We start from the raw sequence: 24,354 nt of genomic DNA on the forward strand, positions 1-24,354 counted from the left end.
TTTAGGAGTGATGAAAAAGGAAATAATGGAGGTCGTCATAAGCACTGCTGCTCCTGATCTCCCTAGACCTGCAGGTGAGAAAAGGGACACTGCACACAAGTCCATGTTATACCACTAGATATACAAAACTGCCTAAAAGATACCAACATTTCCTTATCTGCTTCGTTTCTGTAATGCTTATTCTAGCAATGTAGTCATATTTGGGGTTAAATCTAATGTATTTAAAACCAACTTCTTGCAGATACTTGAAAAGGCAGCTGAGATTGCAAGAAACAGTGACAATGTTGCAATGGCGGTGAGCATCACCTAAAGATTATTTTTAAATCAATTTTCTGGGTTTTTTTTGGTTCCTATCTTCTGCATCAGTCTAGAAATAAATAAGTCAGCTTCTCAAATAGCAATTCTACTGGATCTGTTTTCTTATTCACTTTGATGAACTGCTTTAAAATTCATATATATATCTGCTTTTTCCAATATATTTTGGACTTGTCTATATTTTGTCAAAAAGCTTTACATACTCTGGATTTGGAAGACAGCTAAGATTTACATTAGAGCTGAAAAAAAATTTAGGACTAGAAGACCAAAATAAGTGTCTGCCTACTTGGCAAATGTGTTTTCTTTTGATTGTTGCAAAAGTACTTTTTTATTGCTAATGAGAAGAAATGTTTATATATGTATCTAAATTTGCTCATTTGAAAAATAGAAGAAGAAAGTATATGCATCCTAAACGAGAATGCTCCGTGTTGGAGTTAAAACAGAAATATTGCCATCTAGCGTCCTTAACTCTAAAGCTGAGTTATTTTTTTCAGAAAGTTCTGCACACTGGATTTGGAATCTGTTACTTACTGTGCCTACAGTAAGGAATCTGAAAGAAAGGCACAGTGGTCATTTCCTTGTGTTTCATGAGTTTTTATCTGCTATAGACTTGCTGGTATTTGAGCTACCATACCAGAATCTTACTGAATTTATCAAAGTATACATTTCTCATTTCTTAGGGTCGAGGTGGTAAGAAGTTTTATGTTGTGCTAAAAGATATAATGGAAAGAGATCCTTTATCTCAGCTTTGTGAAAATGAAATGGATCTCATTTGGACTTTGCGGTATGACTGTCGTGAAAATTTCCCACAATCGTTGCCAAAACTGCTGCTCTCTTTAAAGTGGAACAAACTTGAAGATGTTGCTCAGGTAAGGGAAAAGACAATGACGGTGGGGAAAAAAAGCTTCAGTTAAATCATCAGTAAACAGGATTTCTTTCCCAAGTGTAGCCAGTTTGAAATGGTGCTGTTGTGCAGGCTGGAGTTCAGTGTCTAACTTCTGCAGCCTGGACACGTAAAGAAGAACTTACTATCTCAAAAAAAACCCCCATAAGCTAAAACCAAAATGCATTTCAGGGGTCCTCTGAATGATGAGAAAAACACAGTGGATATTTATACAGGCTAATGTTAAAACCTTGTGCTCAAATTTGGTCTTAAAAGCAAAAATTTCCCAGACTCATCCAGTGCAGCCCCATGCTCCAGCACGGTCAGCCTGAGCTAGGCTGTGTCCAGCTGAGTTGGGAGTATCTCTACCAGTGGAGAGTCCACAGACTCTGGGCAACAAACTCCAGTGCTTGGCCACCCTCACAGCAAGAATGTTTTTTATAAGGCTATTCAAAAAAAAAAAAAAAAAACAAAACCTTTGTAAATCAAAATCTGAAATAAAACTTCTTGTTAAAATGGTTAAGCTGCTCAAATACTATAAAATCCACATCTCAGAGTGGGTAATTAAAACTCACCGAGGCAGACAGATGATTTTTCAAAGATATGTGAGACCCACCAGTGCTACAAAACACGTAATTCTTATCCTGTCTCTTTTACCAAATAGTCTCTTTAAAATAACTTCTAAGGATGTGAGGCTAGTGCTGTGATACAAGGTGCATTTTCAGTAAAATTGTTTAATTTGTTTGCTGCACAGATGTGCAAGGTTATTTCACTACACTGTAACAAAGTTGGTGTTGCTGCCTTTTGCTGTATTTGCCCAAAGAGAATCCAATTCCTGGGGCACTTTTTTGGGAATAGATTGAACTTTAATACAGGAGAAATTATATGAGCTGATAGTAAGACCATCCCTGCTTGATAGACCGGTTTTAAAAGTAATAAAACAACAGGTTTCTGGATTGGTATTGAAATGTTTTAGTCAGATTGTGTACAGTGAAGTTTGGGCCAAACTAAAAAGTCTGGCCCAAGTTACCAAGCACAGGTGTTGTTCTGGTCTTCCTGAAAGAATTCAGATATAAATGATGCTCACCTTCTCACAGACCACTACACTGAGATAATGTTTGTGTCTTTCCCTGAGCCTCATTTAAAAAATTTTCAACTACCTTTTTTGACTTTTATAAACTTAAAGCTAAAAAGCATTTGCTGTGAAGGGTTATGACTGATGGTATAAAACTCTATTGCCCCTTAATATTCTGACCTTCACCTGTTACAAGCTACGTGTTCTGGGAAGAAAAGGCAGTCACTCCATGAAAATTCATCTTCTGTCTATCCATGATATGATTATTGTGATTATCCAGTCAGTCAGACTCTTAGTTTGCTCTAGCAGGGGTTCATTTTCTGCTACATCCTTCCTCCTAGCTAGGTGTATATGTTCTGTGAACTTCTGAAAATAAGTGGCATTTCATCCCGGCTCCTTGTCAGTGCCATGAACACTACACTAACAAAATCGAACACTCACACATTGCTTGCTCACTTGTGTTCTTTCGTGTGCAAGAATCCTTTTTCTTAGTAGTTCCATTACTTCTGAATTTATTGTTCATTATTAAAAGTTATCTGCAAATCAGAACTGTAGAAATACAAGCAGGCACTTGTTTGCTCCTTAAAATATGTGAAGGAAAAGGCATTCTGAGTGCTGGGGCTTGTAAAATATGGCCCTTGGTGGCAGTTTTGAAAAGTTACTTGGAATATGGATATTAGCTGACAGCTCAAAGTCCTTCACACTTGGAACCATTAAATATTATACATGCATAAACCTTTTTATTTAAATAGATGGCTGTTGTCTTGTTACTGTGTACTTTCTGGAAAGAATATATATATGTTTGCTTATCTATAGACAGTAGTGCAATTTATATCATAATATTGGTTTTGGCAGTGTGGAGAGTGCCTCTCAAAAATGAGATCTTACCTTAAACGTGCTGAATATTTCTGTAGTACACAGATATGTCAGTACTCCTAATGATTTACCTTTTCAGGTAAGGCAAGACACCCTCATTAATTTTAGGAATTCCAAAATTATCAGGATTTATAATTTACTTCCCATTAAAATTAAATACTCGCTGTACCAGCTGTAGTTGTCTGCTACAAGGTGCACGCTGTTGTACCAAATGTTGTTTTAATGCCCATTTTTAGATGTATTGTAGTAAGTCTTGACACTTCAAGAAAGAAGTTCAAAAAACCCCAAACACCATACAATAAAACAACACAACCCAAAGAAGCAACCAAATATCAGCTGTTTATAAGAAAAAGCAATCATACACCAGCTGTTTGTAAGCAAATGGACTTAATAACTATATTCCTGTTTTTATTAATACCGCTTAAAAATAGCGAGGCTCTTTTAGAAATGTACTCTCTCATATTTGAATGTAGACTATCTTTCATCTGTTAGTTCAGTGGTCCATGAAGTTATGTCCAGTGGATTCAAGCAGCTTTCCTGAATTATTTACCATTGTTTACCAAGCCCTGGTTGGATTTGCAGGATTTTAGCAGAATGGTTGCACTGAAGGAATTGCCCTTCCTGCTGCCATAACCTCCCTGCTCAGCAGAATAGTGTGGTGGCAGAACTTGTTATGAGAATTCTCAGGCAATATTTATTCTCAAAGCAGAATTAAAACAAAAAAAAATAAAAGAATTTTTTTTTAAATCCACTTGCTTTCAGTGAAGTGACATCATCATTAATGAGAAGTAGAGAAAGGACAATAATTTGAAATAATTTGAATAAAAATACTGGCCTGTGCTTAATTTTATTGTGTCATATAGTCTTCTTAGGGAAGAAATTGTGGTTATTTCTTTATAGGAGAAAATATTGATACACCAAGGCCAAATTCAAGTTTTCTCTGAAACATGCATTGTTCATTCTCATTGTAGCCACCTGTACAATGATTTCAGCAAAGGGAGGAGCTCTGTATTTTCAAATCTTCTTCCCAGTAAATGTACATTTACTGGAAAAAAGTCATGTGGACCATGACTTTCACTGCCTGATGTATGAGGCATGTGGGGCCACGTGAGCTCATTTTCCAGACTATTTCAGGTTCTCCATTTCAATCATTCAGTATTAACTAAAATGTCTCTATATTCTTGCTGTTTCTGCACCTGATTTACAGTAGATTGTGTAGAAATTCTGATCGTTTTGGCAGAGCTGCTGTTTGCATGTTCAGTGTCTGCCTTGTGTATTAAATATTCACTCAGGGTTAGTATTGCCTGCAGAGTTTCAGTGCCGGTGTTCCTGCTATGGAAATGTTGCTGGCTGCAGTCCTTGACAGAGGACTGGCATCATTGATCCTTGCTGGGTCAGTAGATTTTGGAGTGTACATCTGAGTGTATTTTTCTGTGGGAATGTCACATCTATGTTTGAAACACCTTTAGTTTTACTTTACATCATTATGGATTGTACCTGTGTCCATACCTGTATTTGCCCATGGAAAGAGTTTAGCTGATCCTTCCCCTCCACTTGTGGAGTTGCAGCACAGCCCTGTCTTTGTGCTGTGATTCATGCCCATTTCTTGCTTTCTGGATTTCACAAAAATGATCACTCAGTTCAGAATCTGCTCCCAAGGTGTATAAATGGTGTTATAAACATGCCTGTTAAATGTGGGCTGAGAATGTGAGTTCATGTTAGTCCTACTGGAACTGGAAGTAGGAGCTGATGGGTGACAGAGTAGAAATAAAGGCTTTTCACTGCTGTAAAGTAATTATGAAATCAGGAGAAAAACAAGATCTTAATTATTCAGATTTTATAAGTTGCTATTGAAATATAAAATAACCTGTGTTACCTAATTTGTAGGGAAGGGTATTATTATCATGACTTGTTCCTACAGAAAGAAACATCTTGTGCTGTTGATACACTGAATTTATACTAATATGCATTTATATTAATGTGCATTAAAGTGTTTATTTGTATCTATAGTGCACTGTTTCAGTGATACAACTCTATACATATTGCTCTCAGCAGGTAGCTGTGAGCTTCATAACAGTGCAATAAACTCAATTTATTTTGTGAGGCCTCTAAATGTTCTTCTTTTTGGTAGTTCAAAGTTATGCATCACTGTATTCTGTCATTTTTTCCCAGCACATTATTGCATCAGTCTAGGGATTCTTCATTTATTTTAATATCTAACCTGACTCTTTTTTTTTTTTTTTCCCAATTTAAGCTCATTGCTATTCACAGTGAAAGTTCAAAAAGGCTCCATCAGTTGAGGTGGACAAATATTTTTGGTAAAGAAAGCTCTCTCTCAACAAAAAACTTTTTTTTTATCCTGTAGAAAACTTTCACTGTTACCAAAATGGTAATATATCTATGAGAGCACTTACAAAACATCTTATTTTTATTGAATGTCTGTTTTTAAAGCATACATATCTGGTGTTACCTGATTTCTGTTTACTGTGCATTGTGTCTGCATGTGAAGGTTTTTCAGATTAAAAATAATTTGCGTCATTTTAAAGAATAACAAACTTAGAGGTGGGCCCAGCTACCCCAAATTATTTCTCTCCTCTTTACAGCCCCCCAGCCCATTTCAGCTGGTCACCATCTTCTGTTCATTTGAGTGCCTTTATGAGCAGTGAGACCCACCTGTGTCCTTATCTGTCACCTTTTTTTTGGAACAGCTTCAGGCCCTCCTGCAGATCTGGCCCAAGCTGCTGCCCAGGGAGGCTTTGGAGCTGCTGGATTTCAACTACCCTGACCAGTATGTCAGGGAATATGCAGTGGGGTGTTTGAGGCAGATGAGGTAGGTGAGGGTTTCTGGGATGCCAAACTTCATTCTTTCTGCTCACAGGATAAAAGAACACCAAGAGGAAAGAGCTGAACACACTGCCTGCCATGAATAGGTGGCCAAATAAAGCAGTCTGATTTCTGGAGAGGCTCACTGGCAGCTAAATAAAACCACCTTATTCTGACACCTTGTAGGAAATGATGATTATTTTCCATGTTGCAAGGAGAACACCAGTTCACCTTTGTCCCAGAGAGGACTGGGTGTCCATCCCTTTCTTGGGCAAAGGAGAGAGAGAAACTCTGAGAGAAACGTTTTAGTAACAAAGGGAGAAATACCCCTGGAGTCAAGTACTGTAATGCCTGGCACCCAGCCACCTCCACTCTGCTGTACCATTTAATAGGAATGTGAGCTGCAGCATGTAATAAATAATGAGAGAATTACCAAGAGATTTGGTTTTGATTCACAGATTTCTTCATTCTCTGCAGTTCTTCCCTTATTGCATTTCATTTGCTGCCCTCTGTAACCTAGGGCAGGACTTGTGTAACATTATCATTACTGCACTTTTCCTGTCCTTGAATTCTGAATTCTCTGTGGTGAATACTTCAGTGATTAATTTTTAATGGTCAAGGATAGACTTTTGGGGTAAAAAAAAAAAAAATATTTTGACTTCTTTCCAATCCAAACAAGGAATTTGGGTGCTTAGAATTCCATCATAAGAATGCATCTGGAATTATTTCCATCTGGAAATTGCACTAAGTTGTGTGTTGTCCTTCTCTGTGTGATAGGGAGACACTCTTGGTATTGAACCAAATTCTGTCACTGTTGGGTTTGTCATATACACTTGAATTTCCAAAGTAGCACTAATCATTTATGTACCTCATTCTAGTGATGAAGAGCTCTCTCAGTATCTTCTCCAACTTGTACAAGTCCTGAAGTATGAGCCTTTTCTGGATTGTGCACTCTCCAGGTTTCTCCTGGAAAGAGCGCTCGGCAATCGGAGAATAGGACAGATGTTGTTCTGGCACCTGAGGTAGGAGATTTTCCTTTCATCTTTCTGGAACTATTGAGCCTGATTGGGCTTTCAAATAAGATTTCTTGAGTTTTTTTCTAAATGAGCCATTATCATAGTGCCCCACAACTCCTCTTCATTTATTTGTCTTTGGCATCTATAGATCAGACCTCTCATTAAAAATAAATTAGAGTGGTCTGTAAGCTACCCTTGGATGAAAGTATTCTAAACTGCATTCAGCTCTGACTGCCTGATGAGTTAGGTTTGTAAATACCCATAGTGTTTATTTTGGCTGTGGGTACAGTAAAAGCACAATATTTATACCTCACAGTTAGGAAAAAATTATTGTTGCAAGTCTAACAGAAAATAAAAGCTGTTCTGTGTATTCTTGCTGCTTTTGATAAGCAATTTCGTGAATGGCAGAAGCCTTGCAGAATGGACTGGAATAGGTTGGATAGGTTGATTCTGTCTTTAGAACACAATTAATTTTAATATTTCTAGCTAAAAAGAGCAAGTGTTACGTGAAAATGTTTTGGAGGATAATTGGCTCTGATACAAAATTCAGTGGTTTGTTTCAAAGTGTTCTCCTTCAGGCAAATTGGGCTTTTCCCTTACAAAGAATGGAGAATGTGTGGCTTAAAGTCAGCCCTTCAGTGACTTCTCAGTGCTGCTCTGAATAAAAGGGGGTCCTGAAGCAGGTGTTCAGTCACCAGCTCTTGGCATGAGCCCTGCTGCCCCTCGAGCAGCAAGGATCCTGCATCCAAATTGGCCTGTCCTCTTCATCTCCAGCACAGAGGGGTTCTAGCATCTCCTAGGAAATCTGGCTTGTTTCAGCTACGTGACCGTGAGGTGTTCTAATGTTCGGCGTGACCGTGAGGTGATCTAATATTTGTTTGGGGGTTTTTGTGTTTGTTTTGGGTTTCTGAGTGACTGGAACGATGCAGTTGTGTGAATGCTGTGGTCTGATGAGCAGCTTTTCCCCTGGCAGGTCGGAGGTTCACATCCCCGCCGTGTCGGTGCAGTTCGGTTTGATACTGGAGGCTTATTGCAGGGGGAGCGTGGCTCACATGAAGGTGCTGGCTAAACAGGTAGGGACTTCCCTTCCCTTTCCTGTTACCCTGACCTCTCCAAGCCTGGAAGCCCCATCCTTACTCCGTTGCTCCTGGGCTGCCTTGACAAAGCTGGGCAGTGCAGAAGAGAAGGAGGCATGAGTGACACAGGGCATTAAAAGGGCTGAGTGATGGAGCAGCGTCCGTGGCACAGAAGGCAGCCAGGGCTGTGGGGCCTCAGGGAGCTGGTTTTACAGTGCTCTAAGACCTGTGAGACACCTTCAGCACTGTCTGTGTATTCTGGACACAACAGAGGCTCTCTGGATTAACTGAAGAAGGGCTTCTGTGCATTTCAAGTTTTTCTCCTTGTAAGGGTAGCTTGTCCTAAATTTTACTTAGATTACTCCAGGACTACTTCCTGCAGCTTTGACTTTTGTTAAAAGGTGTTGCAAATTACCCAAATACTCATTTTAGTGTTAATATAGGCCTGTCATTTACACACACACAAAAAGAGAGAACAAAGGAGGGATATGTTTGCTTTTAAATACCCTGGTAAGCACAAGAGGTTTGCTTTTGAAAGCACTAATAATTGTACCACCAGATCATTAAGAGACACTCACAAATCATGTTTCAAGTCTCTAATGTGGTTTTAGTGAGTTAGTTTAGATTGTGATCTTAAAAATATTTGAAAACTGGTCTCTCTTTGGAGTTAAAGTATTTACTGTATCAGGCCACAGAGATTCACTCAGTGAATGAGTAACTGATCATGGTGTTTGTCTGCATTGAAACTGCTTTGGGAGCGTGTGGAACAGGGATGTTCTGTTGTGCTCTTTATTGCTGCAGCTCACAGGACGTGGAAAAGACCATCTCTTCCATGTGTGCTCCCTAGCATTGTCAAAATCATGAAAAGAGTAGGTGGTGAAATGCTGTAAGCAATAGATGTAAGGTCAGTAAAGTTTTTGTGCACTTTACAGGAAGCAAATGTCAGTACAATCAAAGAAGGGGCAAAAAAATTCCCAACTGTGCAAACACGGAAGAAATTCAAAGTAGAAATACTTCAAAAAGTTCCTGTTTGTACAACACAGGTTCCATTTTGTTCCCTTGTCACTGATGTTTGTACAGCTCCTAGAATAGTGGAAAAGCAGAGCCCTTTTGGTTTTGACAGATGGCTGACCTGGCAGCTCTCCACTGCCCAGTTTTATAATCAAACTCCATACAATTTCCACAGCATCCTGCCTGGCAGGGTTCAGGCTGTGGGAGGGGTGACTTTTGACTCAGCACCTTGTAAGTCAGGCTGAAGCTTCCTTGTATAGAAAAGAGCTTTCATAATTGTTGCATTTCTGCTGTTTGCTAGAGAATCTGTGTATCGCTCAGCACCTTACTGGTGCAAGCACAGCTGATTGTTAGAAGAACTGTTTGGTCCAAAAGTTGCTTAGATGTAGTTGTATTTGCTGTATGTGCTGGCTAGTTTTGTCAAAGGGCTTTGCTCTGTCAGTGTTGCACATTTACATCACCAGTTTCCTTAGAGATGTTGGAACAGTAAAAAGCTTTGCAAAGCAGAAGGGGGAAAAGGAGTTAAACCCATCTGTATTATTGCAAATAATTGCCTTGACTTTTTACACACTTCTAAGGTAAAAATTTTGCTTAATTGCGATGCTATGATTTTAAACACTGTAGCCAATTAAAGCTTTTGTGTTCTGCCTGACTTCAGCAGGATTTTAATGACACACATTTAAGACTTTGTTCTGTGAAAATTGTCTGCAAATGGTCACGTGGTCATTCCTCCTTGGATGCAACTTAATGTGAACAATGAAGTGTCTGCATCCACAGCTCATCTCCAGTAATGTCTCAGTTTGTTAGAGTATGAAATAATCAGTGTTCCTGTTACTTCAGGATGCCTAGGGGGCACCTAGTTATGTGCTTTGTTGAAATAGGGAACTAAAAATTGTACTTTGAAGAAGGAATTTGTGTTAATGTGTCATACATTAAAATGCCTCGTTCATTTTTTTGGAAATGTTAGGTCATGCTTTTAAAAGTGACTCAAGGCTTAGGAGCTTTCATCTCATCAGTGTCTCTGTTAATTATGAAAATGGTATTTCTGAAACATGAGTGACTTAATTTCCATCCATTATTTCAATTTTTAAGAAGTTGTAGAATTATGTAATAAGTGGTTTTGTTGTGAAATGGAATTTCACATTGTTACATCTCAAATCAGAGCAATAACTCTTAATGATAAAATATCTCTTTCAGGTGGAAGCCCTCAATAAAATGAAGACTTTAAATAGTCTAATTAAGCTGAATGCCATGAAGCAAAGCAAAGCAAAAGGCAAAGATGCAATGCATACGTGTTTGAAACAAAATGCTTACAGAGAAGCACTTTCTGACCTCCAGTCTCCTCTGAACCCTTCTGTTATACTCTCAGAGCTGCAGTAAGTGAAGAGTGAGCGCAATTTCACCATAGCTTTGCATGGCAGCAGTAGAGCAGGAACACATTTGTGTCTGAACTTCCTCTGGCTGCATTGTTCAGCACGTGCTGCCACAGGGAATTTCTCCTGTAGTGACAGAAGCTCTGCTGGGCATCTTCTGAGGTATCATTTAAATTAGAAGATTTTAGTGATCCACCATGAAACTTGATACTGTCTTAGTCAATGCATTACCATGGCTAAACATATTTAAATGTAAGCCTGAAAGTGTATTTGACTGCATTCCTGACTTTTGTTTTTAACAATAAGCACAAAGGCCACGAAAACTTTCCACAACACTTAAATATGGAGTCTAAAAATTGATGGGAAAGGATATAAAGAAAACAATTTTCTGTGAAAATGAGGGTGCTTGATTTAAGCAGTAGAGATATATTCACCAGTCAGTAGCAAATACATTCCACATGTAACAAATGTGTTCTTAGCTTGGTGACTGCTCGTGACATAGCAGCAGAATGAAAGCAGACAGAGCATTTAAGTATTTCCAGACTGGAAGTCTACCTGTTCTCTTATGTTCTGAACCATGTTTAGATCTTGTCAGGTGAATTATTCCTATTTGACTAAGACTTGTGTCACGTTTTCTTCTAGCGTTGAGAAGTGTAGATATATGGATTCTAAAATGAAGCCTCTCTGGATAGTGTACAACAACAAAATGTTTGGAGGAGATCTTGTAGGGATCATCTTTAAAAATGGTGACGGTAAGAAATGCTAGAAACTTTCAGTTTTTCCTTTTCCTTCTTCACTGGCATGTTTGCACTTGAGCTGTGTTCTTCCCTATTGCCATAATGTAAACATGGATTACTCTGACATCAGTAAACCAGTTAAGCATCTTCTGACTGAGTTTCAAAGCATGGACACTGCCAGTCAGGGTGATATATTTATTATTAATACCACTTTAACCCTTAGGCTGAGTGAGTATTTTTAGATACCTTTTTCTGAAGGCCTTGGGAGCTTGAGGAAGTTTGAGGAGTTGAAGCAGCGGTGTCACCTCTCATTGCAGATCTCCGTCAGGACATGCTGACGCTGCAGATTCTGCGCTTGATGGACATTCTGTGGAAAGAGGCTGGCCTGGATCTCCGGTAAGGAGCTCCCAAGGGCTGTTTTCCTTGGATGGAGGGTCTGGTTGAGAAATAAAGCTTTCCTGCTTTTAGCACCTTCCCCACCATCCTTTTTCTATACATCTGGGGTGCCCAGAGGTTCCAGCTGTCATGGCCAAGGTGAGCAGGCTGTGGGAAGCATTACCTCTGCTCCTTCCTGATGTGAGCAGAGCTCTCATTGCTGCTCACACCAGCACTTAGAGCCACTGGGAACATCTGCAACCCTGAAGTCACTTTCTCTTGTTGGCAAAACACAGTTTGGATGCCAGAATGCATTTTTCCCATCAGAAATATCTTTGTATCTTCCGAAGTCCCTTGCATAGCAGCTTTCTTACTTTTGTATCCTTGATCAGGTAAACATGACTTCTTTGAGGAATACTGGAGTATTCCTAAGAGCAACAGTATGAGTCATTGCTCAGTGTTATCACACAACCCACTAGTACATGGGAAACCTTTCCACCCAAATTTATGAACCAGTTTTAGGTAATATAATTCACAAATTCTAATTGGACTTTAGGAAAATAGTCCTAAAGAAGGTACTGGGTGTCACACAATTAGAAACCATTTTTAGCCATAAATTAAATTTTGTATGCCTGTTCAAGAGCTGTAATCCTCTGTGTGTAAGTTTTGTATACAAGTCTAGAAGTTCTTATATTAAAATATTGCCTGAAATACTTAATATAGATTCTTGGAGGTCTTTTCAAATTTTTTATGGTTCAAGTATAGTAGTGGGAAGTACATAGGGCACATCAGCACAGGTTAGTAAAATTATCAATTTATTACTGAGGATGCTTAAGGAAAGGTGGGAATGTGAATTACAAATTGTTTCTGGACAGGTACAGTTGTGATGAGATGGTTGAGTGTGTGTGAAGTTGAACACTGACTTGAGGAAGCCCTAGGTCATTTATGTCATTATAAATGGATTGTGAGGAGGCTGATCCAGCATTTGAGGGCAAGGACAGCCTCTGGCAGCTATGGAATCCCAGATGAGGCATTCCTCAGTGGCTGCCTTCTCAGAAACTGTTGTGGTTCCAGCCTGGGCCACACACCATGCCTAGCAAACAGGAATAGTGATTAGAGTCATCAAATATGCTTTTCCTGACTAAGTTTTTTTTGTTTTTTTTTTAATGCAACAAAGGAAAGCCAAAAAGAAGCTCTGATATCCAAGATTTTTCTTAAAGCTCTGCAAAGAAAAAAAAATAGAAGGGGAAGTTCCTAGTGAGAATTGAAGTTCTATATTTGGCCTCTTCAATTTGTTTGTTTAACTGGGAGCATCTTCCTTCCATTCATCCTGTCATAGTTACCATTATGAAATAAAATCCTGGGTTACAGGATTTTAGGAGACAGGGTTACAGTTCAGTGTCTGTCAAAGAGATTAATCGGGCAGTTGCCAAGAGAAGGCTCTGAAATGACCTTTCTTGAGAACAGAGTTGGCCAAAACAGCACTCAGAACACCCAGAGCATGAGGGCACAGCCAGTAGGGTGAGGCTTTGGCATCTCTGTGTTTATAGCCTACATCTCTCTCAAAAAGAGACAACTCCAGAATCTATGAGCCAGCAGTGGTGGAGTGAGTTCTTTGCCATGTTCATGAGTCAGGACTCAGTGGTTACTTTTTTTGGATAAGAAGCATGGTCTCAGCTGAAAAAGTAGTATCAGAGCTGCTTTCCTGCAAAATACAGTGCCACATGCCCATACCAAAGAGTGCAGTCCTTGCTTGTTGCTCTGTATCATCCTTAGTTTCCCTGAAGTTATTTCGATTTGTGGATGCACAATGGATTTTGCACTTTTCAACTTTTTTCCCCTGCAGAGAGTCTGGTAACTCCATCCAGGTAAAAGCAGGGCTTCTCACTTGTGCCAGCAGTGTCAGAGCAGCTCTGGCTGCTGCTGCTCCCATCAGCTGTGTTTTGCCACAAGCAGATTGTCCAGCTTCCGTGAGGCATGGATCAAATGGCAGCCAGTGCACCACTGAGCTGGGGACAGGATCAGTTCCCTTCTAATTGCACTGAAGTCCACACTCAGTTCTCTAGCAGTGATTGAAAATGAAACCTAAGCTCAGTCTGTGTCTAAAGCAAGCATGATATTCCCGGTGGGATTTCTCAGCTCTAGAGAGGAACGCCAAATATATATCGATTTTGAGAGCTGAAGGAGGAGAAATGTTTGCTTGTTTGTTTAACGGACAACTAATTTGTCTTATGGGTGACAAACAGGGCAGGGGGTGTATCAGAGGGGACACTTGTGTGCAGGAAGATGGTACCATGTGCTCCTGTAAGTCCTTCATCCTGGGCTCCCTGCATGGGCACAGCTGAGGAAAGCCTGGGGCATAGGCTGGATCTGCTTCCCAGAACAGGACCAGCACCAAGACAAACACTGACACTTGGAGGACTCTGCCTTTGGTCAGTCTACCTCAAACATCATCCAAGTAGCAGAGAGAAATGAACGAAGCAAAAAGTATATTTTTTTAGTTAATCTCCACACCTTAATTTCTAAGACAAACTTGTACCTGAACACTGAGCAGGAAGTAGATGGCCTAGTACAAATACATGTCACAGCAGAGGAGCACAACATCTGTCTTCCCAAGGATGCTGTGGGGTCTGTGGTGCTGCACCTCTCAGGAAATTCCTTGTCTCAGAAAGTGTTTGGGCTGCTTTAGCTCTGTTATAGCATCAAAGTTAGTGGAGAAATGAGTAAAGTAGCAGCAACAAAAATTTGAAGAGTTTGATCTATGCCAAGTCACCTTTGCTGTGGTAAATTGTCATAAAAGTGTTTGATACTTGGTTACTTTTTGACCAGATGCAGGACATTCTCCGAAACACTTTTTTTATTTCAGTGCCTGTCTATAGTGGCTTTCATTTTTGTCTCCCTTACATGTGTGAGATCTGAGGTAACATGGCTGTGTATGAGTGAAATCAGAGTTTACACACATACTGAAAAATGTATTTGTTACAACTCTTTAACATGTCATCATTTTTAAACTGTTGGACCTGAAGTTACAGAGAATGTGTTGATAAATTACCAGTATTTTGTATGTGTTTGGAAGGGCACTGGTTTGGTGAATCAAACACTTGAAATAAAGAACAGTTTTAAATGAGTGAAGAGAATTTTCTGTCCTACCCAGGATTTCAGTATTGATGTGTCCATGGCTTTTGCTGGCTTTAAAAAGCAGGGAGCATATCCTGCTGACAGATGCTGAAGTCAGAAAGACCAGGATGAGATTGAAAGGGCCCAGAGGATTTGTCCCTAACTTGACTCCTGTCAAACTGTCTCTCTGACAAGGATGTTTTTTCCTGCAGTTGTAAGCACACAGCTCTCCAGGGGCTGGAGGCTTTCATCATTGCCTGCTTTTGAAGGGGAAGTTGTTGGCCGTGTGCCCGGCTCAGCCGTGAGCGGGGTGGGTTGCGGTGCCATGGAAGGAGGCCAGTGTGCACTTTAACCTGGCCAGCTTTGGCTCTCATTTGGGCTGTGGTGATAAGGATGGGCAGAGCTTCCCCATGCCCAGTGGCAATCCCAGCCACCCTCCTGCTCCACTGCTCTGGGGACAGGGCTGAGACTGGGCAGGGCTCAGAACAGAAACGGGAAGAATGTTCCAAGCCTGCATTTCTGCTGTTGTTTTGAAGTTGAGTGCTCTTGAAATAGCCTGTTGAATCTGGTTTTCAGTGCACTTTGTTGCCAGTAGGGAAGAATCCCAGTCCATATTGTTACTGCTTCTGATGCCTTAGGATTTTAGCTTTCATGTTTTTCAGATCCTGTACTGCATTAGTGTATAACTCCAAACTCCATACAGAGTGTTAGTTAACTGTCTTTCACATTTTGGTCAGACAAAACAATCCCTCTGGGCCTGAGATCCAAGGACACTTTACTGTCTCAGGCCCAAAAGTATAAAAAAAGTGATTTAGGGGGGAGCAAACTGGGGGTAAGTGACTTCATTAGCTGAAGCTGTAATTGGAGGATTAACCCCTGATATGTGAATGGACCAAACTCACAATTGTCTGAAAAACTGGTGCCCATTGTCCCCCTTGGGTGCAGCCTCTGGGAGGCTTCTGACTGCCCAGGGTGTAGCTATTGAAGGCCTTCAATAAATACTCACTTTATTCTCTGAATCTTGTCCAGCCTCTGTTCTAGGTAGCCACTCCAAGGCACCGCTACTTGCATCACTTCAGTTGTGTTATCCCCTTGGCGGAGGAACTGCTCAATTCCCTGATAGCTGTAAGGCAAAAAAATTGTGTTTAATTTTGTAGGGAATTTTATTTATTTTTCTTCCATGGCTTGGGATAATAGGCTGTGTTAGTTTAGAGATGTGGTTCTGCTTTGTAGCTATTAAACTTAGTATCTTATATTAAACTTTATATATATACACTAATGACAGCTTCACCAGCAGTGAAGCTTTATATATATTTATATATGTATGTATGTCTGAAGGTAGTACACACATCGGTTTTAATGTCCTGCAATTGTTTTATACAGCTCTGTAAGTCAGTGAGTGCTAGTCTATATCTTGTTGCTGCAGTGTAGATTTTTGTTGGTATTCATTCTCTTACCCATGGACCATGACCATAATTGAGATCCTATTCTTGGCCTGAGCTACCTGGCACAAGAGCAGGCACCTCAATTTGTGGTGCATTGCCTTTGATAAGTTTGCTGTAAGTTTCCCTTGCAAATGCTGAGCTCCCATCTCATGGGGTGTTGCCATTCTGTTTAGCTTTTTAAGCATCTGGAGGGAGGAAATGTATTGGAAAGAGATACACTTACCTATTTGTGCACATCTCTCCTTGATTTTCATCTTTAACTGTGTCTCACTGTAATGCAATGATATGGTAAGAGCTATTTTCACTGATCACAGTGTGTGAATGCACAGGTGTGTTCTGAGATACCAAGCCAGTTAAGAGATGTATTCCTGTTTTCCATTGGGTTTCTATGCTTCAGTTTAGTAAGAGCTGGAAAACATTCTTTATGTTAATATTTAGAAGGATTTCTAGCATTTACTCTTGAAGTAGGAAGACGGTGGAAAAGGATAGGATCCTCTTTTGCATTTCCAGCAATAATATATGGGGAATGAACTGGAGCAGGTCAGGGTCTGTCCGGGCAGGAATTCACAAATGCAGGCACAGGGCTCCCTCTGTGGCTTGTCTTGGGAAGTTACAAGAAACTGGGTTCCAGCAAAAAGGAAAAATTAGGCTTTTTAAAATGTCTCTCTTCTTTGCATCTATATACATAATAGGAAAATGAAAGTTTTAAATGTATTGCTGGTCTTTAACCTTTACAAGCAATTTCTGTATATTACCCCTTGAGAGTTTACTGTCCACATGAGTATTCAGCCAAAAATCGTGAGTATTCATCTCCAAACATGGAATACACTATAAAGAAGCATTTTGCAGTTTTAGGTTCTGATGTGATTCTGTGTTTCCTTGCAGGATATTGCCCTATGGCTGTTTAGCAACTGGAGATCACTCTGGCCTCATTGAGGCTGTTTCTAGCTCAGAAACCATTGCTGACATTCAGTTAAACAGCAGCAACGTTGCTGCAGCTGCTGCCTTCAACAAGGATGCACTCTTGAACTGGCTGAAGGAATACAATTTAGGGTAATTTCTACACTTACTCTCTCAGCTATAGTATAAGCTACAAAATTCCTCTGAAGTTTCTCTTTTGGTCTGGAGGAAGGTGTGGTTTCTTGCTAATTGCTTTTCTAGCATATCAAATTCTGCCTGAGATCCATGGTACCCTTGGGTCTGGCATTTGCAGCATTTTGGCTGTGTGCTGTTGAGTAAGTTACATGAAATTTGGCAGCACAAGCGCAAACCTAAGAAAACTACATGGGTCTCAAGCCTTGGTGTTGCCTTCCATACTGCTTGTTCCCCAAACCTACCTTTACAGTATTTTTTTCTCAAGTAATTCTGGTTTTACAGCATCCTAATGGACTTCTTATTTAAACAAGCAAAAATCCTTTTTGAGGCCAAGGCATAACATGAATTCCAACAGTGTGCACTAATACAATTTTCTGTGTGGTTACAGAGAGGACTTGGATCGAGCCATTGAAGAATTTACCCTGTCTTGTGCTGGCTACTGTGTAGCTACATATGTGCTGGGAATTGGTGACAGACACAGTGACAATATCATGGTCAGGAAAAATGGGCAGGTAAAAATCCTTTCTGTAGGCAGAATGCCTTTTGTGTCCTTGGTGTGCAAGAGTTCTCTTGAGAACTTGGAATTTCTTTGGTGCCTTGGTGAAAGGAAAGGCACACATGGTTAGAACTGTGTGTGGTTCACTGAGGGTTGGAGAGAGCTTCAAGGAAAGGAAATGTAATGCTGGGGGAAGGACAGAGAACAGCCTGATCCATCAGCAGTTCTGTGTGGAGAGAGGCTGTTCTGCAGAGCTTTTACAGAACATCCAAGGGGCCTTATAATGGTTCGGATTCATTGAATGAAAGTGGTCTTAGGGTATCTTGCAAAGGACTGCCCTTAAAAATCCATGAACTGCGTTTTGGAGCAGTGTGGTTTCCCTGAAGTGAGTCTGTGCAGCTCAGCCCTGCAGAAATGCTCAGTGTGGAACCCAGCACCAGCACAATGCTGTGCACTCAGAACCTAGACATGTGCTTTCTTAATTGCTACCCTGTAATATAACTTGCCTGATTTAATTGAAATTATTCTTCATAGAAAATCAGCAAGGGTTATAAAATTGAGAGTTTTACAGACATTTGCAGTATTCTTTTTAAGTTTGTACTTCCTCAAAGAAAGCTGAAATTCCCTTAACCTCAATTCTAACATGGGGAACTGCCACAGGGTCCTTCAGATTAACTCAGCTCTGCTACCTTTGTCTCTGTCCTTGTGTGGGAAGGCCTTGGATGTGATGATGTTGAGCCTCATGGGCTCATCCTTGGGCTCATTTTTGTCTGATACTGCCACCAAGACGTCTCTCTGTGGCAACAGTAGCTTAAACCTGAGAGAAACTTTTGCTGCAGTGGTCACTTAGAAGTGTATGGATGTTATTACTGACTTTAAATCTTGAAGTGGTTTAGAACCAAATACTCCCAAAGGGTTGAAACCACAGGTTTTGGAGAGTCACATTAGGAGTTAGCTGTTCTTGATACCTGCATCCTGTAGAGATATTTAAAAAGTGACACATTTCACTGGAGAGATTATTTTTCACTTGTTTTTTGTTTTGTTTTTTGGTTTTTTTTTTAGCTCTTTCACATAGATTTTGGGCATATTCTTGGAAACTTTAAGTCCAAGTTTGGAATTAAAAGGGAACGGGTACCTTTCATACTCACCTATGATTTCATTCATGTTATTCAACAAGGAAAAACAGGGAACACAGAAAAATTTGGTCGGTGAGTATACTTTGATCTATTTGTAATCGAGATGATAATTTCCAGCATACCAGAACCCACCTGGGGTTAGTTTGCTCATTTGCACTTGTGTGGAAGTGTGCCAACACGCATTTACAGGACTATCTACTGCTCTCCCTGAGCTGGAATGTCCAAAGGTGACTTCAGAACCAGAAGCTGCAGCTCTGCAGTTGATCTCCCACAGCAGGAGGTGGCATGTTCTGCTGGGCTCAGCTCTGCCTGCAGCAGCTCTGGGCTCCAGGCAGGGCTGCCAGACTGTTGTCCAAGCACTGCCCTTAGGAAGAGGCTCCCTCTTGCCCGTCCTGTCCATCAGGGCATGTTCATTGTGCTGCCCCATGCTGGCCTTGCTTGGATGCTTGGCCACAAGGAGCCACGTGCTTGTGATCCACCAGCCCTGGAAACTGGCTCCGTTTTGACCATGGAAGGAATTAGAAATGACAGAGATCAGAGGGACTGTAATAGAGCTTTGGCTTTTCCACTGTAGCCCACCCCATAGGATCATCAGGGCATTTCACCTAACAGATTCTCAGGGAGGTGGGAGCATGACCTCTGGCACTTCTGTTCTTTCGTGGTGTATCGTACTGAGGGCTCAGCGGGGAGACGTGGGATGTGTCTGTGGGAATGCACAAACACAGGTTCTGCAGGCATCTCTGTCCTCTCCGTGCTGCATTCCACAGTCTGTGTTTGTCAGGTAACAGATTGCAGATAACAGTTAAGCAGATACACAGATAACAGTTGCAGACATTTGCAGTGTGTGACTGTCCCTGTGTGCTCCCTGCCCGCTGGCACAGGTTCCGGCAGTACTGTGAGGAAGCCTACCTGATCCTGCGCAAGCACGGCAACCTATTTATTACCCTCTTTGCACTGATGCTGACTGCAGGGCTGCCAGAGCTCACCTCTGTCAAGGACATCCAGTATCTCAAGGTAAAGTAAGAGCTACAGCTCAGCAGGACTCAGCATTTTTCCAGGATGTGATTTTTTTGATTCCAAGATTAATACATTTTAATTGTTTTCCATTTCTGTGAAGATTTCCACACAGTCCTTGGAAGTTTTCTTTTTCAGCTCTATAGAACAAGGTCTATAGTCAGGCTGAGTGCTCAGAGGGTAAGGATCTGTGCATCTTAAATGGAGTCATCTCAGGGATATTTTACATCTTGGCTCATGCACAAGCATAGACCTGGAAAGGTGAAAATTATTTGCTTCATTCTCTTTCAGTTTTATCTTTAAACCCAGGAAGATATATTGTTTAAACCAACTGATGTATTGCTCAATGAATAATAAGCAAAAAAGTGTCAAAGGAGAACAAAACACACTGTAGCTTGTGTTTAAAGCTGAAGGAGGCTTTAACTGTGCTTTTTAAAATTCCTAACTGTCCTTGTTTCCCTGTTGCCTTAGGACTCCCTGGCCTTAGGGAAGAGTGAGGAAGAAGCACTAAAACAGTTCAAGCAAAAGTTTGATGAAGCTCTGCGGGAAAGTTGGACTACTAAAGTGAACTGGATGGCTCACACTGTCAGAAAAGATTACAGGTCCTAGGAGATTCTGGCATTTGCACTAAGTTGAAGGTTACCTTGATAAGTGTTTGTAAAGGGTTTCTGTGATATGGACCAACAAAACTTCAGGAAGCGCTGGGACAACGCTCTCAGGCACAGGGTGGTTCGTGGGGAGCCCCACTCAGGGCCAGCAGTTGGACTCTGATCCTGATGTGTCCCTTCCAGCTCAGCACGTTCTGTGATTCTATGACCTGATCCAAAACAAGAAAGGAAATGACAGCGAAAACAAATGGACTGAAATAATTCCTGAGTCTTTTGCACTCTGCTTCTGAATGCTTGATTCCAAGACTGTCTCTACAGTTAGTGAACATCCTAGATAATCAGTTCCTGCTGATTTTGCACGCTGAGAGCTACTAGGCATTTTTAAAAATTCTTTGGTACTTTATGGAGGTGTAAATATTTGTTTTTATACGTTAGAGTAATGTGCTCTAACATATCCTCAGGAGGTTTGAAGACCTCTGACAGAACTTTTCTTAGTTTAAAGTTAGGACTTGAAGAGTACATTTTTTTTTAATATCCTAATCTGGCTAAAAATGAGTGTATTGTGTATATTTTTCATATGACCTCTGCCCTACTGCACAGATGCATTAATTCTACTGTAAATAGCAATGGTATCACTGTACTGCAGGGAGCTGCTTCATGTCTGTGCTGCTGCCGAAGGAAGGGTGGGTGTGTGGAGGGTGGGGGACGCCTGACACATGTGATGCAGCATCCAGATGTTCAGGGCTGTACAGCTTTCTTCCTCTGACTTGAGACACAAAAGAAGCCCTTCAGAATGAGGAAGGTTAGGCCAATTCCATGCCTGAGAATTCCTCGTTGGTTAGTCTCTCACTCAGCCTCTGGGGCTTTGCCTTCAGCTCCCAAAGGGGCACAATTTGGCTTGGCTCCAGCAAGAAGCTCCTTCCAGCCTTACACTGAAATTCCTGTCTCAGATCAGTCCTTCCCTGTGAAATGTACTGACCTATGTAAGGGATGTTTTCATTAAATATACTACACAAAGTGATTTTTAAAGCATACATACCAAAAACCCCAACTGGTCGGTGAAGCAAGAGTTTATGGGGAAAGATCATTCCACAGAACACCAATGCAGTCACTGATTTTCTGACTATTTATTAAAAGCTCGCAGGATTGTTGCTTTACTGAGATATATATGTTGAAGATGGTTGCTGAAGAAACTGGATTTGTTTTAATTTATTTCGTGAGGTACCAGGCTTTTAGGTGCTTAAATGGAGAGCGAATTTGTTACGTGCAATAGGGAACTGCTGGTTAAAAGATGTAACAAATTGTTCCTGAACATCAGCAAGAGAGGTTTAACTACTGCCTGTTCTCCAAGGAACACTGGTAGCTCTTGATTCTTGTGGACATTTGAAAGAGAATTAAACATATATATATTTACTTTTTGACTAAACAGTTGTTCTGCATAGAGATGTTGGATGATGTATGAATTTAATTAAAGTAGGTTTTACTTTGTTGAGAGTGCTTTGTTTTTGTTGTTTAGGGGTTTCTGTGTTTATTTTAGAGGTTAAGAACTTACCTGGAGTCAGTTCTGTGTAGGGCATTGATTCTCTTCTCCTCACCCTATGGGCTTATCTGTCTCAAAAGACTTCTACTTCTAGAATATTCTAAAAGTAACAAGTGGTATGTGGCTTGGTTTTGTTGGGTTTAGGGCTGATTTTTTAATATACAATATAGTAGCATTTAAACTGTGCCATGTCCTTTTTAAAATTATTATTTCTATAGCAGATGGCAGGAAAGTTAAAAAGAAACTACGTGGCAGGTGACAGCTCTGAAAAAAGTAATGACATCCTCAGGTAATTCACAGCATGTGAATTTGCATAAGGAACCCTTCCTGGACACATTCTGCTTTCCTGTGAGACAGAGCACTTGGACATGCCTGGTCTTGCTGAGGGAGACATCAGCTTTTCCAGGACTTTGAGATGAAGTTGGCGAGTGCCCCTTGGCTGCCTGGGGCTGGTGTGCATGGGCTCTGGCAGGAGAAGCAACGTGGCGTCTCCATTTCCTTCATTTCCATAGCTCCGAGGGCAGCTGGGTTCCCTGTCCCACCCCAAGCATCCCGTGGGACTCGGGCAGGTGGCTCAAGGCTGTTCCTCAGGCTCCCCTCTGCACCACTGCAGGTGACAGCTGTGACCTGCAGGTGCAGGAACACCTTCCCTACCTCCAGCACCACCGGGGTACTGCACTGAGTAGAGAGGTTTTGTGGTGGTTGAGGGGATTTTGGATGCGAGTTTAATGCAGGTTATAAAAGTACTTGAGATGGTGAGAAAATCCCATTGCCTCTGTTCCTTGAGGAATATTTAAAGGTGATTAAGAAATACTGCTTTTGCTCAGTGTTTGTGTTGGTTAATAGCCCTTCAATGGCTGTGTTGTGTTCGGTTGTCTTTACCTTCTCTATGTTTACTCTTGGCAATTAATTAACAAGAATGGGAAAAGAAAGTTAGAGCCGAGTTAAATGGTCTATTTTTGTGTTTGGCAGCAAAGACAATGACGTGTTTTCCTCCTGTGAATTGATCTTCAAATAGCTGAGAAGAGATCCCATCTCACAGCAATGCTTCCCAGGCTGACCTCTCAGAGCTGAACCTGGCAGGAAGCAGCATTTACCAGGTCACCAAAGCTGATTCTGTGATACCTTCATGTTAAGTTTTGAGTCCTGGTTTGCTGAATTATATTAGTGAAAAGATCACCACTTTTCCCTGGTTTTCATCATACTTGCTACAGCCTGTGGCATACAGACTTTCATTCAGAAAAGAAACAAATTAACTGCTTTGTGAAAAGTCAAAGGAGACTTTGACACTGTTTGTCATCCAAAAGAAGACTGGATTTTGGCACATCAGTCCATTGATTATTTCTGTACTTTCCTCACAATATCCAGCTCTAATACTAAATTGGTACATTAATTTGGGCTAATTTGGAACATATTATTTTAGACCAGTTTCTGAATTCAGAAGTCATCAAATGGTTAGATTATAATAAGAGAATTTAAAGATTTTGTGTTGGACTTCAGTTCATATGGTCTCATGTTAATTACCTTTCTTTGTATATGTCCACTGGTAAAATGACTTTTCCTTCTCAAGGCCTTCATTGCATCTGGCAGAGGGGAAAGCTGCTTGGGCTGCTTTAAAAACCACAGCTGAAATTGAAATGCAGTGTGTAAATGATCTTTATTTGTTCTCATTTATTACTGATTGCATGGTTACTTGATGGGTTTACTTTCTACCTTGAATAATTTATTTTGTAACAAACGGTGACAGCTGCTGCTTTTACACTCCTGCTTGTCCTGTGTTGGATTTCCAGGGAAAGAGCTCCCATGGCTTTGCCCCTCAGCTGTGGAGCTGCCTCCTTTCCCTCTCGTGCTTGTATTGCTTGTTTTGGCAGTGGGGTGTTGGTTCTTGTCAAGTCACTCACATTCCAGCAAATGCCTTGGACAGAGCCCATTCCTGTATTTAATATAAAAGAGTCCAATATTCCTTTTTAATCTCCCAGAGCTATTGAAATCAGATAATTAAATAGTAGAGGCTCTTAATAATTGATATGTCAGGCTATATTGTAGCTTTATTCTGTAGGATGGTTTCAAGCCTAAATCTTTTAAATGTGTAATCAGTATTTCTGTTATTATTCTTTCACAATATAGTGTATTAGTGTAATTATGTGTCTGAGCCAGCTTTAAAATCTAAGCCTGAAATCCTCTGCTAAGATATAATAATTTGAAAAACTACTTGTCTGGCATGACACTCCAAGAGCTGAGGGAGCAGAGCTGTTCTGATGCACACGTGTCAGTAGGTGCTGCCAGTGTCCTGCTGCTGTTGGGCCTCACTGTTTGCAGGGGGCTTTGGGCATTTTGGAGACT

At 40.8% G+C, this 24,354-nt stretch overlaps 1 protein-coding gene across 3 annotated transcripts in view; it reads left to right on the forward strand.

Annotated features, from left to right (window-relative positions):
• PIK3CB (phosphatidylinositol-4,5-bisphosphate 3-kinase catalytic subunit beta) overlaps window positions 1–21,965 on the forward strand; it is an 85,922-nt gene extending 63,957 nt beyond the window's left edge. For all 3 annotated transcript variants that reach the window (XM_053951880.1, XM_053951881.1, XM_053951879.1), the window contains 13 exons: window positions 242–295; window positions 996–1,184; window positions 5,858–5,979; window positions 6,851–6,994; window positions 7,962–8,061; window positions 10,273–10,451; window positions 11,091–11,200; window positions 11,503–11,581; window positions 17,008–17,175; window positions 17,606–17,729; window positions 18,776–18,921; window positions 19,731–19,863; window positions 20,335–21,965. In XM_053951880.1, the coding sequence (XP_053807855.1) occupies window positions 242–295; window positions 996–1,184; window positions 5,858–5,979; window positions 6,851–6,994; window positions 7,962–8,061; window positions 10,273–10,451; window positions 11,091–11,200; window positions 11,503–11,581; window positions 17,008–17,175; window positions 17,606–17,729; window positions 18,776–18,921; window positions 19,731–19,863; window positions 20,335–20,472 (1,686 nt within the window). In that variant the 3' untranslated portion in view covers window positions 20,473–21,965. The remainder of the gene's footprint in view (window positions 1–241; window positions 296–995; window positions 1,185–5,857; window positions 5,980–6,850; window positions 6,995–7,961; window positions 8,062–10,272; window positions 10,452–11,090; window positions 11,201–11,502; window positions 11,582–17,007; window positions 17,176–17,605; window positions 17,730–18,775; window positions 18,922–19,730; window positions 19,864–20,334) is intronic.
• Window positions 21,966–24,354: the final 2,389 nt, after the last annotated feature.

Source organism: Vidua chalybeata, chromosome 10 (genome assembly GCF_026979565.1).
Source record: "Vidua chalybeata isolate OUT-0048 chromosome 10, bVidCha1 merged haplotype, whole genome shotgun sequence".
NCBI lineage: Eukaryota > Metazoa > Chordata > Aves > Passeriformes > Viduidae > Vidua > Vidua chalybeata.